Raw genomic sequence first — 17203 nt, forward strand, 5'->3', positions numbered from 1 at the left:
GAAAACGTTGACAATAGACCTGCCTAACATGTAAAGCCGTAGTTATACTAAAACACCAATGTTTAATGTTAAGGTAAAGAAGGGTTAATTTTTCTCAGTGTATGCTCGATAATTTTACAGCATTTTTTGTGCCGATATAATAAAACGGTGAAATTGCGGTTAGTAAAACCTCAGTTGCATTTAAAATATTATATTAATAAATGTGCGCCCGTAACTAAAAGTGGAATTCTGGTAAGCAGAGTAAATTAGGCAAACAAAGTCGGCTACACGTTTCTCTTCTTTACCATAGACATACAGAAACTATGACTAGGCCTAGCCCGTGTGTGTCCATGCATATCACAATAACCTAAGCACCTAAAATGGCGAACATCAAAATTTATTTAGTTTTAAATAAACTGAAATCCTCCAAACATTTAGCGCGCATAGGTTAATTTGATATCACTGGACACGTTGGACGACTGAGATATCATCTCAAATACTTGTTAATTATTGTATTGTAATATACGCGTGTTAAAGTAAGCATAAGATAGAAGACTATATTGTTCCAGTGACGTCACATCACTTGTTTATCTGACCCGTCCATACATTTAATGATTGTAAAATATTAATAAATAAAGTTAATTCCATGTATTTTTTTAATTAACCATAAGCACCGTAGTAAATTATTGCGCACGTGGCGTGCGTACCCGCGTCCAATGTGAAGTCCGCGTTACTTTTGATCCCATTGGTATTTGGGTAACTTTGACGCAGATTATAAAATTTACACCCAGCTATAAAGGTCCATGGCCACTTTATGAATGAATATAATCACAAACATAAATCTGCACATTGATTACCTCTATCTTGTGATTAAGAGGTTTTTATGTTACATCTAATTTGCTAATTTGCAAAGTATAAATTAGAAGCTTCCTTCAAATAGGCGACATGTTTTATCCATTTATTATTGTTTGTGTTAAAGTAGAAAAATAAATGTATTGAAATCATAGGTCACAAACTAGAAGGAAATTATGCTTACCTACAAATTATGCCACAAGTTTGATAGTCAGCCAAGGTCTATTGACAACCATTATGATGATATTATCAGATAGAAATGCGTAAACGCAATCACAGATAGAAATATGACACAGAACGATTCCATGAGTATCTGTGAACCTAGTGTGGAACTCTACACAAAAAACTGTTTTATAATGAAATACTCGTAGGTAAGTGTATGCTTTGAAGTCAACTCAGTTCTAGGAAGGGTATGCCTCAAGAATTGCGGGCGAAATAGGCATTTTACAACTTCACATATTTATATTACCAATCTAATTATCTATTCAGTCTAACTCCAATTAAGTAGTAAGAGCTATGCTCGTTAGACACACCTTATGCCCCAAATAACAACCCTAAACGGTCGATCATGTATGTTGGTATGCTGCAACTTCCCTCGATTAAATGGTCTAATTTAAAAGTAGTTTGACTAGATTGAGCGTAAAAAACCATTTAGTGAATTAATGGAACCTACATGCCGATCAGAAAAGCATAGACAAATTAGGCGAGTAAAGAATATGGCTTTTAATGTAAGTACCTGTGTAATTTGTTGCGGTAACTAAACCATACATAGCGCCCGGTTTCCTTAATCCCTACTAATATTAAACATCTCTTTCTGCCTGTGTCTCTTATTTTTAGTCAACAGATACATGTAGGTACTTATAAATCAGGTTTACGTGAAAAAATAGACACATTCAAAAGTAAGATTTATTAAAAAAACTCAGTAAACAAATTATTTACACCATAATATTGCATGTGGCGAGTGAGCCAGCACTTATCATACGAGTAGTAAATATTGCACCAAAATTGCACAGTTACATGGTAAAAAATGCACGACCGCCTATCGGCCCCTTCCAACGTTTGGCCAACGCTGCCAACATTGCCCCCAAGGTTGGTGTAGGAGCTTACCAACATTAGGATCAATATAAAGGAACCCAAGGGCCCAACAAAAAACGCTCCGAGCGAATTCGCTTGACGCTGATGCTAGCAGCTACGACAACATATGTAATTAATCTACATTTGTATGTCATCGCTGTCGACTTCAACTTTGAACTAGTTCGCTCCGAGCATTTTTTATATGGCCGAGGCATAAAACTAAGCTTAGCTAACGTACAGTATTTTTTACAAAGATTATCCGTATAACAAAATGTCTATTTACCAAAATGACGGTGTAAATCCAAGACAGCGCGAATAGAATGAAAAAATCAATATATAGCGTCTTCACTTCATATGTGAGAGGGCCTCTGCCTTGTAACTATTTTAACACGAGTAAGTAGGTATATTTACTTTTCTTCGTGTATTCAATCCATTTACGCCAATTTAGCCAATTTTATTGCAATTAAAACATTTTTTTTATCCGATCCTAGCAATTGGCTTCGAAAGTAGATTGATTGATTTGATTTCTCCTTTTGACTGTAAATTAAATCATAAGAAAGTACACAAAAGTGTACCTTATCAAAAAATATTACACATCACCCGTGGTAAGATATATTATAGATATTAACTTGACTCAAAAATATTTCGCCTATGTATAATAAGGTTATTTTCAACAATAAATAACTGCATACATAGTTCTATTCACTTATATAATCGATATACTTTAAATCCTTATTTATATAATAAGGTGGTATACGCATGAGATAGTTTTGAAGTTCTGGGACAACCAGCAGAAAAAGTCATGATCAAGATTATTCGCGATGATATTGCGAAGATTTTTTGCAGATTGTTTTGAGCATATTACTATTCTTGTTACATATTTATCGCTATCAGTACAGATATTTGCTCATTATATTAAATCACATTTTGATGAAAGTTACCCATTGGGGCTATTCATAAATTACGTCATTTCAAATTGGGGAGGGGGGTCTGGACATCCGATGATGGTAGCCTGACGTAGGAGGAAACGGAGCAAGATTTTTCCAAAATCGTCAAAAATCGATGACGTAATTTATGGACAGCCCTTCAATGAGCCCTCACAGCTTCGGAAAGGGCTTAGGTACTACTTACTTAGTTAAGACGAACTGAATTTTTGATAGCATTTGATACAATTCAAGTATACGTCAATCACAAAGGTAATAAATATATAAATAAACGGCCAAAAAAATTAACCTTATATACATACAATTTACTAATCAATTTAATTACTAGATTACCAGATACACACCTTGTTTCTATGAAAGTATTATTTTATTACTTAAGCGCCTGGCCATTTTGAGAAACTATACCTAAATTCCTAACCGCTGGTTGCCGTAACAAGAATTGTACCAACTGTATACCTAAAATGTTTATCATCTATATGTCGCAGTCGGATTGTATAATCCGCCGTATTACATTACGGCTAGCCGTTTTACAAAACAGGGGCGTTTTGAAATGCGGCGGTTCGACGATTAGCCGGATTGTCATTGCGATACGTTCTTCAATAAGGCGGCCTACGTTTAGCCGCATCGTATCTACTATTTAGATTGTAGAGTGACCAGTTCTTTCGGTCGCCTACGTAACCGGAGTTTGACAATGTTTGCAATTTAATTTATTTTTACCATGGTCCCACCGCACTACATGTGTTTCTTTTCCAAAACATTTCCTTTACAACTTAAATAGACGGAGCCCCGCGCGGGGCTCCTATTTCTGGGCGGTTTGCCCTTCGGGCATCTGAAGCTACCTAACGAACCTAACCTACTTACCTACCTACGCTTTTTTCCCCAAAGTGTAATGTTTTCACGGACGTCTCACTAAATCAATAGGTAGGTTAGGTTCGTTAGGTAGCTTCAGATGCCCGAAGGGCAAACCGCTCAGAAATAGGAGCCCCGCGAAGCGGGGCTCCGTCTAGTTAAGTTGCGAACCAAATGTTTTTTGAAAAGAAACAGTCCGACGAACTCCAGATTTGATGGACACCCCAGCGTTTTTCATAGTTTGTTGTTGTTATGTCAGGCAGCGCCACGAGTGTTAAAAATGGGAACTAAAAACTGTCAAAGCGGCGGCTAATGACTCGCTGTATTACATTACGGCTAGCCGTGTTGAAGAACGTATGGCGCCGAATACATTTCGGCGGATTTTCATTCAGCCGCATTCAATCCGGCTAATCGTCGAACCGCCGCATTTCAAAACGCCCCTGTTTTGTAAAACGGCTAGCCGTAATGTAATACGGCGGATTATACAATCCGACTGCGACATATACAATACAATTCGTTGGAAGCTATAATTGAAAGATTCTGAACATGTAAAGTAAATTCAAACAGTGTTGATTTAAAATAAGTTTTTAACTTCAGTACCTACTTAAAATCATCAGGCGCACCGTGTCCTCAAAAGCGGGGCATCACTAACATCATTACATAAAGTGATTGAAATTAGTCTCCTAGGTAGGGCCACTTGCAACACCTCACTAACCCGGGGTTAACCGGTTAAACCTGCAGTTACCATGGTTACCAGTACAATTTGACACCGGGTGCACGGTTTAACCGGTTAACCCCTGGTTAGTGGGATGGTGCAAGTGGCGTTTAAAGTCCTCCAGGTGACTATGGTAAGTAGTCAAAGTACAAACACCCAATCAAATCACTCCAGGGATCTCTGAAAAAAACTTAACCAATGTGATACTAAATCGACTGATGCCCCGCTAAAAAGAACTTCAGTTCTACGCCTAGAGCTTTCGCAACGTACCGAACCTATTCCAATATGACGGCCAACCGACAAACCATCCTGACCCTCCGCCCCCTCAATCATGGCAAATATCCGAGCGTGTCCTCGAGGCTCGCGTTCCTGCTGAGCGGGCGGTGCTCGAACATGCGCGCGAGCGGCGCGCGCGCGGGCGCGGGGGCTTGCGCGGGGGCGGGGGGCAGGGGCGGCGGCCGCGCGCGCCGGGACCCGCCCAGCAGGGAGCGCACGTCCGTGCGCTGCGAGAGGCGGACGTCCGCGAACAGAGCGGCCATCTCGGCGGACTTCTTCACGCTGAGGGCGTCTTGGGAGCCGGCGCCGGTGCTTCGCACTGGAAGAAGAATAGGTAGGTATATAATTCGAGGTTGGGAATTGATATTTATCGATATCGACCAATCGATAGAGAACAAGATTAGGAGAATAATAGTAAAAAACCGGCCAAGTGCGAGTCGGACTCGCGCACGGAGGGTTCCGCACCATCAACAAAAAATAGAGCAAAACAAGCAAAAAAACGGTCACCCATCCAAGTACTGACCGGGGTCGGGCGGGCCCGACGTTGCTTAACTTCGGTCAAAAATCACGTTTGTTGTATGGGAGCCCCACTTATATCTTTATTTTATTCTGTTTTGAGTATTTGTTGTTATAGCGGCAACAGAAATACATCAACTGTGAAAATTTCAACTGTCTAGCTATCACGGTTCGTGAGATACAGCCTGGTGACAGACGGACGGACGGACAGCGGAGTCTTAGTAATAGGGTCCCGTTTTTACCCTTTGGGCACGAAACCCTAAAAAGCATGTAGATGCTGCCGCTGGTATTCGAGTATCAGACGGTCTAATCTAAATTACGCTCACGCCAGCTGCGCTCAGAGCAGTGCCATTTGAAAGCGTTGTTTAACATGTAAGAGGGAGTCGTAAGGGGCAGACCTCGGCGGACTTTCTCTGATCAGATCGGGGAAATCCCGATGAAAGGCCGGGTCAAGAGCACCCTATACCGGCGAGCGTGTATGAGGAATGCTATGAAAGTAACGGAAGCGAAAGAGGTAGGTATGTCAGGATCGTAGCAAATGGAAATCCGTGGTCTCTGCCTACCCCGGGAAATATGCGTGATTATATGTATGTATGTTCGACGTGTTATCTAGTGTGAGGTGTGGTACCTGTGAGGCGCTGCAGGTTGCGCGAGGCGGGCCGTGTGTCGCGCGCCTTGTTCTGCAGCAGCAGCTCGTAGTCGAGCGCCAGGCTGTCCGAACTGCGCGCGCGCCGGCTGCGCTCCGAACGGCGGGATTTGGACGTGGCGCTCGATCTGAAAACAAAAACAATTTGAACACACCTTAATAACCGGCAAATTGGACGACAGTCCGGTCAGAAGCCTTGACAACTACAGATTCCGAAAGGCTCAGGTACAAAAAGTAGTTAGAAACAACAACAGTGAGGTGCGAACGGAATGAGCAAAACACACATAGGTATACTTATAGACTAGGAATCCTCTAGACTGAGCATAGTAACGCTACCCCCTCTGCCACTTATACGGTAGTTTTACTCCATCTTCGAGTCAATCGCGTGCCGTGATTGGTCCGTGTCTTTGAACGGACCAATCACGGCACGGGATTCGCTCACCTCGTCCCCCCGCACCCCCGTATTTTTGCCAGCATAGGTTTCATGAAATAATTGCTCTAAACTCAGTCTAATGGGTATACTCAACGAAACAAGAAGAAAACATCTTATGGTTAGAGATAAAAGGCACGCTCTTCATAAAAGTAGGTACCAGACTAGTCAAATACCTACCGAAGGGATAGCTATAGAAGGTTACAAATTTGGGTCACCAGAGATGTCTAATCTAATTGTCTATTTAGAGAGACTTAGCCATCATTCGGTTATGTAATGTCAAGAACAGTTGTTTTAATTTTAATTTTATTTAAGTTTTCCCTTATACCCACTCAGTAAAGGACACATTACATTGTGTCCTTTACTGAGTGCCACATAGTCCATCCAGTGGGCCTTACTGAAAAACAGGATCTCGGAATGTGCCATGTGGTCATACCGTGACGCCTAGCTGAGTGAGGACCATTTAGCGCAACCTCTCATTTTGTGTTCTCTTTGTTAGTTTTTAAGGTTATGTTATTGTGCTAATAAATGCTTTCTTCTTCTTCTTCTTTTACCTGGACTTGGTCTGGTAGGACGCGTAGCGTTCGCGCTGGTACTCGATTGCACAGTAGCACTTGTTGCTGTCGGCGCACGACTCCGAGTCGCACGAGCAGTAGCTGAAGTCGCCGTCGTAAACCTCCCTGTAATCAATATTTATAATAAGTACTTAGAAATAATATACATACTCATTTACTTATCTATTTGGCACCGAAAGCAATGCGTAGCGGCCAAGTGACAAATCGAGGAGCATATTAGTGTTTGGTACCTATTAACACGTCGCGCTGTCACCATTGGTGCTTCTATTACTATTAAAGTGTCATTCAATAGAACTTGCTAACTACGTAAACAAAAGTTACTAGTAAATTGACAGTCAGTGTCAATTTTAGTATGGCGGTTTGTTTACATAGTTAGCAAGTTCTATTGAATGACACTTTAGATGGATATACGTTGAAATAAGAAAATCCAAGTATTTAATGATACTGAATATCTGACTATGACTACATACTAAATTCGGCGTCATTCACATTTACTTTTTAACATGACATTGTTTCCTTATAGTAACCGGAATAGCTTTTCTATTTCTAACCACGTAAAGCAATATTTTTGTTAAAACGTAAAAATACTCTTAGATAGAACAATGCACAGTGTAGCAATTGACAGTTTAACTTAGCAATTATAACAATGTTTTAACTTCCGAAATTAATAGCACCAAGTCACGTAACGCAATCCAGCCACTTCGCGTCTTCTAATCAAAATACCTGAGATCTAAGACACAGATTTCTATCCTCTAGAAATCATTCAAGCGGAAAAACACAAGATTTTAAAATCAACACGTTTTTATCCCAAGAATCCCGGCTTTTAGGAAATAAGAATTCATAGTCAACTGTAAATAATTCTAATTTGGTTCAGTTAATCATGAGGCGTCGCAGGCCGTGGACGTGCTACGCTCTGATAATCAACACACACATTTCATTTCTACACCAGCACCTGTTATAAATAATGAATCGTAATCAATAATAAACAAGGCACAGAATCCAGTGATACGTCCAAGACGGAAAATGTAATTAAGCTCGCACAATCACTTTGCGCAGATGCGCCTCTATTAGAGTTAAATGAAATGTTAAACGAACACAGACGAAAGTGGAGAAATTTTTCTGCTTATGTTAAAGTTTGCAAACTCATTCGTCAAATAATTAGGTTATTAAAATATAAATGTACGGTACTCACTTGGAACAGTCTTTGCAGTTTTTGCTTTTACTAAGAAGCCTCGTTTTGGATGAATCTCTCTTGACATCGCCTACGTAGCAGTAGCATTTTCCCTTGCTGTCCTCTTTCAGTGAGCAGTAGCAGCGATCTACGCAGCTCTCTGATTCGCATTCTGAGCATGATACGTATCCACTTGAACTGTTCCGGTTTTGACAACCGAGACGGTTACTCAATGTCAAAAAATCTGAATCTTCTGAAGTGGATGTCCTTTCTCCAGGTCTCGAAACCTTTCCATTTCGTTTGGAAACATGCACGACCTTATCGGTACGCTTCCGTTGCCTCATAGTTTGTCGCTTCGGCGGCGGTATTGGTGGCTCCTTCGGACGAAACTGCCTCAAATCGTAACTTGACGTTGACACTGAGCTTTCCGATATAGGTTCTTTGTTAGCTACGGTTTGTAAATCAAACGAACCGATTTTATGGTTGGTCTTTTCAATTTTTGGCAACTGTTTCCCGAAAGGCATCCTGAATACCATGCGTAAACCACTAGCTCCTTTGAATATCTTTCGCCTCTTAGTTTGGAATATACTGTTCCTTCTTAAGATTTTCTTTTTCTGTTTCTTCATAATAGCTTTACTGTGTTGGAATATTTCATCCTTCGTAAGGGTAACAGCTAATTTTAAAAGAAATTCTTTATATATCGGTTTCAGATCGTTGAAAGACATGCCTTCGGCGTCTATTATGGCATTCAATATTTCATCCATCGAGTGTAAATTCTCTTGAACCTTGAATTCATTGAAAAGTTCGTTGAACCCTAGTGGGGAGCCGCCTCCCTTTTTCCCGTTGTTTCTGGAAAATGCAAACAAGGAACGTTACATTACAATAATTACCATACTTGTAAGCGACTAGTTAGTTATACCATATACAACTCTCATGGGTACAAAATGAGTATGCAACTAATGCAACTGGCTCGGTTGTAATAGTTGAGATTGATAAAAAAACTCAGGTGTTATACTGGACCAGAGGAATGTAGCGGACGCGGTTGCATTAGCACAATTACTAACATGCAAGATGCTGAAACACTTCACTGAGCGCGTTCTGCTGCCAACGCCTCGGTGCTTTAACCATCAAGTGAACAATTTTAACTGCGTGTTAACTTGAGATATCAGGGAAAAGGTAGTGTCGTCTATGAAGCGTTAAATTATAATTACATTGCAATTAATAAGGTGTACATACCTGTGTCCAATAGATTTATATCTGGTCAGTCCACCGGCGTTGAGAAAACTGCCAGAGCGGGGTATCGCCACCTTCGTCAGAATATCACCTGATTCATTGAGAGACTTTCTGCCACTGTGACTTCTCCTGAGAGTTTCTTTTGAATGGTCTGGCGATTCAAGTGGCTTCGTTGGAATAGGAGGGGGTAAAGTCGGTGGTCTCGGAAGGTTTTTTCGTTTCTCCAACTGTCTAAACAGTTCAATCTTTTCAGAAACTTTACTCCGAACTGAAGACTCACTGCTGCTTTGAAGAGGTAGAGGATTCGAGATCTTAGCGTTAATAGTAGGACTTAATGAATCTTTTGCTATCGATTTCTTTGATTCTTGCGTATCGCTTCCGCTCGTGTCGTGCTTTATGGAATCTAGTTTGGCTTTGACCTCTTCGACAGTTATCCTTTTATGTTCGGCGGGGGAAATTGAGGGTGGTGGTGACGGCAGACGGTACCCTTCTGCAGCTAAAATTCTTCTAGTCCGTTCCAGTTTAGGTCTTTCGTGGAAAGACTCACTGGCTGAGAATCCATCGGGTCGGTCACTGTCACCACTTAAAGAAGATGTGCTTCGTTTCTTCCGCGGCGGTCTTATGGGCATATCATTGTGTGTTATACTACTTGTTACGCTCATACAGCTAACTCCGTTTCGATTTCTTAGCTTCTTCATATCACCGCTATGACCCTGCCGGCTCATGTGTGACATCAGAGATTTGTATAGCGTGGCCGCTATTACGATAGCGTCCTCGGACGTCTGACATACAAACCCATGACACTCCAATTGCTTAGCGACTCCAATCTTCCTCATCACAACAGCGAAAAGGGGTGAATGCGAATTTTCGTTGTGGGAGAGGATATATTTTTTGTCAGGTATTTCCAAAGTTTTGAACAACGCGTGACGGTCAATATTGTCTGGATCAGTGATTAGAGGTAAGAAAGCATAGCTCAAGTCGTGGTTCTCCTTTTCTGCCGATTGTACAACGAATTTGACGGCAGACCATACTGCTATCGTCGGGAACGGGTTCAACTGTTCTAAGTCACCTTTTTCTCCTTTGTATCTGACCTTGAGGCCACTTTTTGAGATTTCTAGTCTTCCTGTAAGGTTACTTTTATGGCGGTAGTTTCTTCTATAGGCGAAGTATAGGTCTTTGAGGGGTGTTTGGAGGCCAGAGAGGCTGGTGACCTTGTTCTGAAGAGGAGTAGAGCCCAGGTAGTGCACACTGAACACGTGCACGCCGATACTCTCGATCGACTGCCTGGACTCGCCCGCCATATCCGCAAACATCCTTTCTATTCGATCCTGAACCGTGTTGTTAATCTTGTCGATTTTATTCTGGCAATAGCTTTCATCGTTACCGTCTCTCGTTGCCTGCAATAGAAACGTTAAAAATGAGCTGGCATATTCATAAACAGTATACATTCTAAAACGCTAATAAGTGAGGTTAATGAAGTTAATTATGTTAAGTGAGTTTTACTTTTGAATGTTACCTTGGTGTCGGTGAAGTGGGTGCCGGGCGCGTACTGCGGGAGGCTGGCGACGGAGCGCGAGTCGTCGAAGAGCGCGTCGATCTTCTGCTTGTAGAGGGAGAGGGAAGACACGGAGGGCGTGCGCGGGCGCCGCTCCGGCTCCTCGCGCGCGCCCAGACGGAACCCGCCGAGACGCGCGCTGTCGCTGTCCATCGTCACCATCTGAAAATTAGAGGTGGTTCTTTAATAAAATGTAAAAAAATAAAATAAAGTGTAATGTAAAAGTACACCTGCAGTAACTCAGTAAGGGACCATTAAAGAGTAACTAAGTATGTCAGAGACTTGTTAAGCATAAAAAAAAATACCTAACACTTTCGATTTATGGAAGCAGCAATGTGTCCCATTTTGTAACGCGTAGGTACCTAATGAATTTACCATTAAACTTACTAACTTGTAAAAAGGAATTACCTAAGGACATACGAAACAGCAAGAATTAAAACAGATCACACATTGTATGAGTTTTTTATACAAACTGACCGGTCTCTTTCGCACTTAGTGTATCTATGGATATTTAAATATGTACCTACCCAAAAATACAATATAAATTAGACTGCACCGCGAGCTATATTCTGTAGGTACGTATTCCTACCATACTTCTAACGAGAAATAATTATAATCTTCTTAAGAACTGCGATCTAGAAATAGATTAACTAGTTTACATTACACTACATGCGATCTTGGCATCCATTTTCTTGGTCGGTCCAGTGCACGCGCCGACAAAAACTGCGCCTTACGGATCTCTGAGTCACAGTCAACATAAACCTAACAGTACGAGTTGGAACTCAAATATGAATGAGAGTGACACAATACCAGGTAAGATCATTATAAATATAAAATGCAGCATTTAGCACAGTATATCGTTAGACTAATTCGTTATCCCTATCCCTTCATAATTATATAGGCATAATTAAATATATTTGAGTTAAATTAATACATGTAATTCAAATTAGCTAGATAGATTCCCGTAACTACGTAACACAAATGGTATTTGTTTTACTTATACAACGGGGCCCGTGGACATTTTCTAAGTTAAAGGACCATTGTTACCATATCTGTGTACTTATTAGATTTTAAAGCAAAGTTCATTACGTATGTTCAATAACATTTCAATCAAAAAAATATGGAAACTCTTTTCTGGAGAAGGTGAAAGAGAACATTATGATCAATATTTAAGTGCTTAACCTTCAGATGAGATTTTTAATACAATGTGGCGTTTGATCGATGGATGTAATTTATTACACCCACATAGTCGGCAATATATCGAAAACCGCATGCGATTTGTATCAAGGTCTGTGGAACTCTTTTTAGAAATGGGCTTACTCATGGCCACAGACTAGCCGCGAGGCGAAGACGTGGCCTACGATGGAGCGAGCCTGCCCAGAAGGTGCCTGGTTCACCCTTGATGTTTTGGAGGTTTTGGAGGCATTTGCTTTCGTGCTTATTTGACGTTATTTGTTAGATTACTGTTTTATCTCTGCGCACTGTGTGTTGTGGGTTTTGCAGTCGTCCATTAGCTTATCTGGGCACTACGCGCAGTCACGCTCATCTCGCCAATTACCCTCATATATGGTAGCAATCACTATTAATAGAGCTACCTAATAATGAATATATACCTACCGGTGTCCAGAGGGCCTACCACCAACTCAGAAAACAGAGAGAGGTAAGGTAGATAACGATTTTCGATTTCTCAATGTCGGCGGTAGGCCCTCTAATTTAAAGAAAAGTTAAATCAGCACGTCGTAGTTTTTAAGATGTTTGAATGTTATAAATAACTCTTAAGAAACATACAGACACCTTAAAACATTCTAACTTTTTATTTAGATACTATTTTTTATCAAGCACCCTATATACATAGAAAAACAAATAACTCGTTTTTTTTAATCGGTTAGTCGATTACAAAGCAGCTACAAACTGTACAGGTACTTTTCATGGTTAGTTTGCAACCACAACCACATTGGCTATCTCGTAATCGATTCGCAATGCGTTAATTTATGCGGCTCGCTTACAGCTCGGCCGTTAATTCTTAACACCCGGCTGATTACTGCGCGAGGACTTTTAGCTACTCGTAATTTGGCAATGGTTTGCTATGTTGGGCCGCCTAAGCCTATTGAAGACACCCATACAACGACGAAATATATTATTAAATTGTACACTTAAGTTTTAAGATTTACCTCCGACGTTTCGAGGACGGCGTTGTCCCCGTGGTCTCGGAGAAGTCAGTTCTCAGTTTCTCCTAGACCATGGGGACAACGCTATCCTCGAAACGTCGGAGGTAAATCTTAAAACTTAAATACGCGATAAAGTCCCGGTGTACAATTTAATAATGTGTAAAAATCGTGAAAGTTTAAATCAGTGTGACGAAAGATATGTTGTTAGTGTTACTAGTGTTAGCACTTACACTAACAACCAAGGTGTTAGTACCTATACTTTCGACATCAAAAAAGGATCCACATGTCTGACACTATCTGACACGTATCACGACTGCATCGTATCCCTTCTCCATAAATACGAGTATAACCCGCCCGCGGCTTTGAATACTAATTAATACACAATTTCACGGTATTAAAAAAATTGTGTCTCTAGTTTATTCTATGACATTTGGCTTAAAGGGATAGGAAGGCAAGAATTTGATACTATTCGTACGATTGACACATAACCAAATCTGATATGTGCGCGATTTTAATCAAATGAATTATAACCTTATGTGTTTTGTTGCTAGGTAACTATTTGTCAATCAAAAATCGAGCACATATCAGTTTTGGAAAGCGCAACGACGATAAAACTTATGCTGGCGCCATCTGTAAAACAATTCGAAAGGCCTGTCACTGGCCAACCCCATTTTAGGGATGTTCTGAATACTTCTGTGTTCAGCTCACGATGCGGACTACATCCTTCCGATTCCTCAGCTCGAGATGTGGTGGATATCGTGCTAGAACTGCACTCACCTCGCACTAGTCGGGAGGGCCGTAGGCCCAACGTTGATCAGCATTTTGACACCTCGTCCGTTATGTCCAATATCTGAAAAATAGAAGCATTTTAATACTTAGCTGTTAAATTTAAAAAAGGTAGTTTAATATGTAAAACTAGATATACACTTTTATTTTTCTCAAGTAACACACCAATCACACCATAATTATAAATCTGAAAACGAACAGAGGGGTTGTCGTTGAATATTATAGAAAATATTTTTTACGTAATTTGATGTATATTAAACCACAGCTATAATGCTGCAATGTACGTAGAACAACGCAATCATATTAAATACAGTAAATTGTCTGTCAGATGACGGTGGTGAGAGCATCATTTTAAATCACATCGTCCTTTCTAGGTAGCATCCGACAGAAACCGCAAATTATGATAGGCTCGATAATATTTTACACCTTGCCTGACAGGGGAAAAAATAGGATGCCCAGATATTTTTGGTTATTTCTATTCAATTTTCCATTACATTACCTCCGTGTCTGCGGAAAAGTTGGGACACTTTGCTCTTTTAGTAGAATCCAGTGCTTCTGATTCTGAGTAAGAATAACCTAAAATTTCAGGGGAGGACACATGAACATCTACGCGTAATAACCAGAACAAGCATTCATAAGGGATTTATTACCTACCTACTCATACTGATGTGCCTAAGGAAACTTTCCAAAATTGCGAAATGTTTCGGAGGAAAAATTCGGAAAATTTCTTACATATTTGTATGAGAATTGAAACTTTCCCATTTTAAATTTAAATTTCCCATATTTCCAAGTGAAAGTTTCATGAAATTTCCGAGAATTTATAGAATTTTATGGAAACTTTCCGCAACTTGCTCATCTGTACCTACTCACGTTTTGAAACAAAACAACGGACTTAACATTCATAAAGTCGGCAATTGATATCCTCCGTTATTTCATCAACAAGTAATCATGCAAATATTTATATCACGCAACAGCGATTATAAATTTGCATATAATTAGTAGATAGATTAATCACCTAATGGATTTTGAGCCTCGAAATTATACCGCCCTGACAAGTTTTAAGGTGGGCATTAATCTTGGGGCGTGAAAGAAATTATGCGGTAATAATTAATATACTTGGTCAAGCAGATCTTGTCAGTAGAAAACGGCGGCAAATTTGAAAAATGTAGGCGCGAAGGGATATCGTCCCATAGAAAATTTTAATTTCGCGCCTTTTTTTACTGACAAGATTTGCTTGACCAGCTATAATTTATTTATTATAAAATAATTCACGGCAATAGTTTATTTTATTAGTGGTGACTATGGCGCTCGCTCGGCAAATAAGATCAAGACCCACGATATTTTGGCAGATAGAGTCTGTGCGGAAGGAGAATATATTCGAGAGTATAGTCGTGGAACGTATGGGGCCCAATATATATGACACCGTAAGATTGTGAACCCGTTAGTTTATAATCTAACGTAGGTTAGGTTAGGTTAGATTATAATCTCCCTACCGTCAGTTTATAATGTAACTAGCGAGATTATAATATGACGAGTGTTTACAATTTTACGGTGACATATACATTCGACGACTCTTCTCTTTCCGAACAGACTATCAAATGCTTATAATAAAATTTAAGACATAAAGTGTGTAAGTTTATTATTGTTACGTCGGATGCTATCATCATACACACTCACACTCATCCCACCATAAGCATGCATGTAAGTTACCTATGTACGTATATAGATGAGAAAAACAATAGAAGTGGAAATATATTGACAAGAAGTGGGTGCAGAGGGGAGGGTGTGTTTATAGCTCTTCTCTTGATATAATTTAAATTTAGATTTCTCTTGATAAAATATAGATTTGTTTCTGTCATCAGACAAAATAAAAAATATAGCTGGTCAACCAAATCTTGTCAGTAAAAAAAGGCGCGAAATTCAAATTTTCTATGGGACGATATCCCTTCCCGCCTACATTTTTCAAATTTGCCGCCTATTTCTACTGTCAAGATCTGGTTGACCAAGTATAACACATAATTTGGCAAATTCCGTTCATTCGTAGCTTGTAATAAAATAATAAAATTGTAATCTTGTAATCTTGTCTTGTTCTAATTGTTATTGTATTGTACCTATTGCTTGAAATTTCAAATTCTAAATTGTAAATTAAAAGTTGTGCTTGGTATTTTCCAAATTCTAGATTATGCTTGTTATATTTTTAATCGTGCTCGTTACTGAATGTTACTGTTAGATTCTACTTTTAAATTCAAATTAATTAATAATTGTACTTTCTTTCTCGGAGCAAAGGAATTTTGTAATTTTGTAATAACTATAATATAAGTGGAAACTGTTTTGGCTTATGTTCTAACTAAGTATATCTTTTACCTTATTGTGTTATTATGTGCTGTATGTTTCCCGAATAAAATAAATAATAAAAATAATAAAAAAATGTTTGCTCTTCTGATGTCTCCTGTTGTTTAAATTCTGCCAGCAGGGAGGTACTGTGTCGTAAGAACATGTCTCGCCAAAATGGTCACAATTATTTACACAACGCATAATTTTAAAACTACATGTAGACCTATCTTATAGCCAGATTCTATTAGCCAGAGGCAGGCGGAGCCACGGGCTAAGCTAGTATCCTATAACTTTACATATTTGTGAGCATATACATGAGCCATTAGTAAGACGAATTAACGTCTTACTAATGGCTCATTTACTCAATTGGGCTGCCCCGTGTAAATCACAGATAAACGTTTAAGTATTTTACTATGCAAATTAACACATAACAGAAAGAGAAAGTGAACCTTATCTGAATCAGCTTACATTGATGTAAATAATTAACAAGGAAATCACTACAGTGATTAGATTAATTCGCATGTTTTGTGATTTCTACTTCGATAGTGTACCGTAAAATGGGGTGAGTAGGGTTCGCGAGGAGAGTTGGGTTATGAATGGGGAGAGAAGGAATGAATGGGGGGTGAGATGGCATTTTAAGCCTACTGCTACAAAAGTAATGTATTCCAATTTAAAATGGAGCTATAGCACTGAGTGAGCAAAATGCGATTTTGCTCACTGTTTTTAAGTAGCAAAGTACCCTTGTTCGAGCTGCTGAGGTGAAAGATATATTATAACTATCTATTTTCTGACATAGTTCCTGACGAATGATGTGCCCGGGATCAGTGGAAAGAGAAATACCTACAGTTCCTGAGCTTGTTATCAAATATATTTACAAAGAAATGACAATTACAATGAGCCACATTATATAGATTATATATACACAGTGACCCAAATTTATTACTCACGAATGCACTACACCGAGCCTAAACAATGGAACGCAAATTACAATAATTCGAGTGAAAATTAGAAATTTAGAGCAATCTACATATAAATAACGTGTCGTTCGTGATCTGTATCGTCTTATTGCGTCAGAAATTACATCAGGCCCAATAGTGACC

General features: G+C 39.6%; 1 protein-coding gene across 1 annotated transcript in view; it reads right to left on the reverse strand.

The window, feature by feature from the left end:
* Positions 1 to 4616: 4616 nt before the first annotated feature.
* Positions 4617 to 17203, reverse strand: part of LOC134656859 (uncharacterized) — a 57436-nt gene continuing 44849 nt past the window's right edge. The window contains exons 2-8 of the mRNA XM_063512388.1: positions 13761 to 13833; positions 10777 to 10977; positions 9264 to 10657; positions 8049 to 8876; positions 6836 to 6961; positions 5834 to 5979; positions 4617 to 5008 (exon numbers count right to left, since the gene is read on the reverse strand). Coding sequence (XP_063368458.1) covers positions 4743 to 5008; positions 5834 to 5979; positions 6836 to 6961; positions 8049 to 8876; positions 9264 to 10657; positions 10777 to 10977 — 2961 coding nt within the window. The 5' untranslated portion in view covers positions 13761 to 13833 and the 3' untranslated portion in view covers positions 4617 to 4742. The remainder of the gene's footprint in view (positions 5009 to 5833; positions 5980 to 6835; positions 6962 to 8048; positions 8877 to 9263; positions 10658 to 10776; positions 10978 to 13760; positions 13834 to 17203) is intronic.

The sequence above is a fragment of the Cydia amplana genome, chromosome 19 (assembly GCF_948474715.1).
Source record: "Cydia amplana chromosome 19, ilCydAmpl1.1, whole genome shotgun sequence".
Lineage (NCBI taxonomy): Eukaryota > Metazoa > Arthropoda > Insecta > Lepidoptera > Tortricidae > Cydia > Cydia amplana.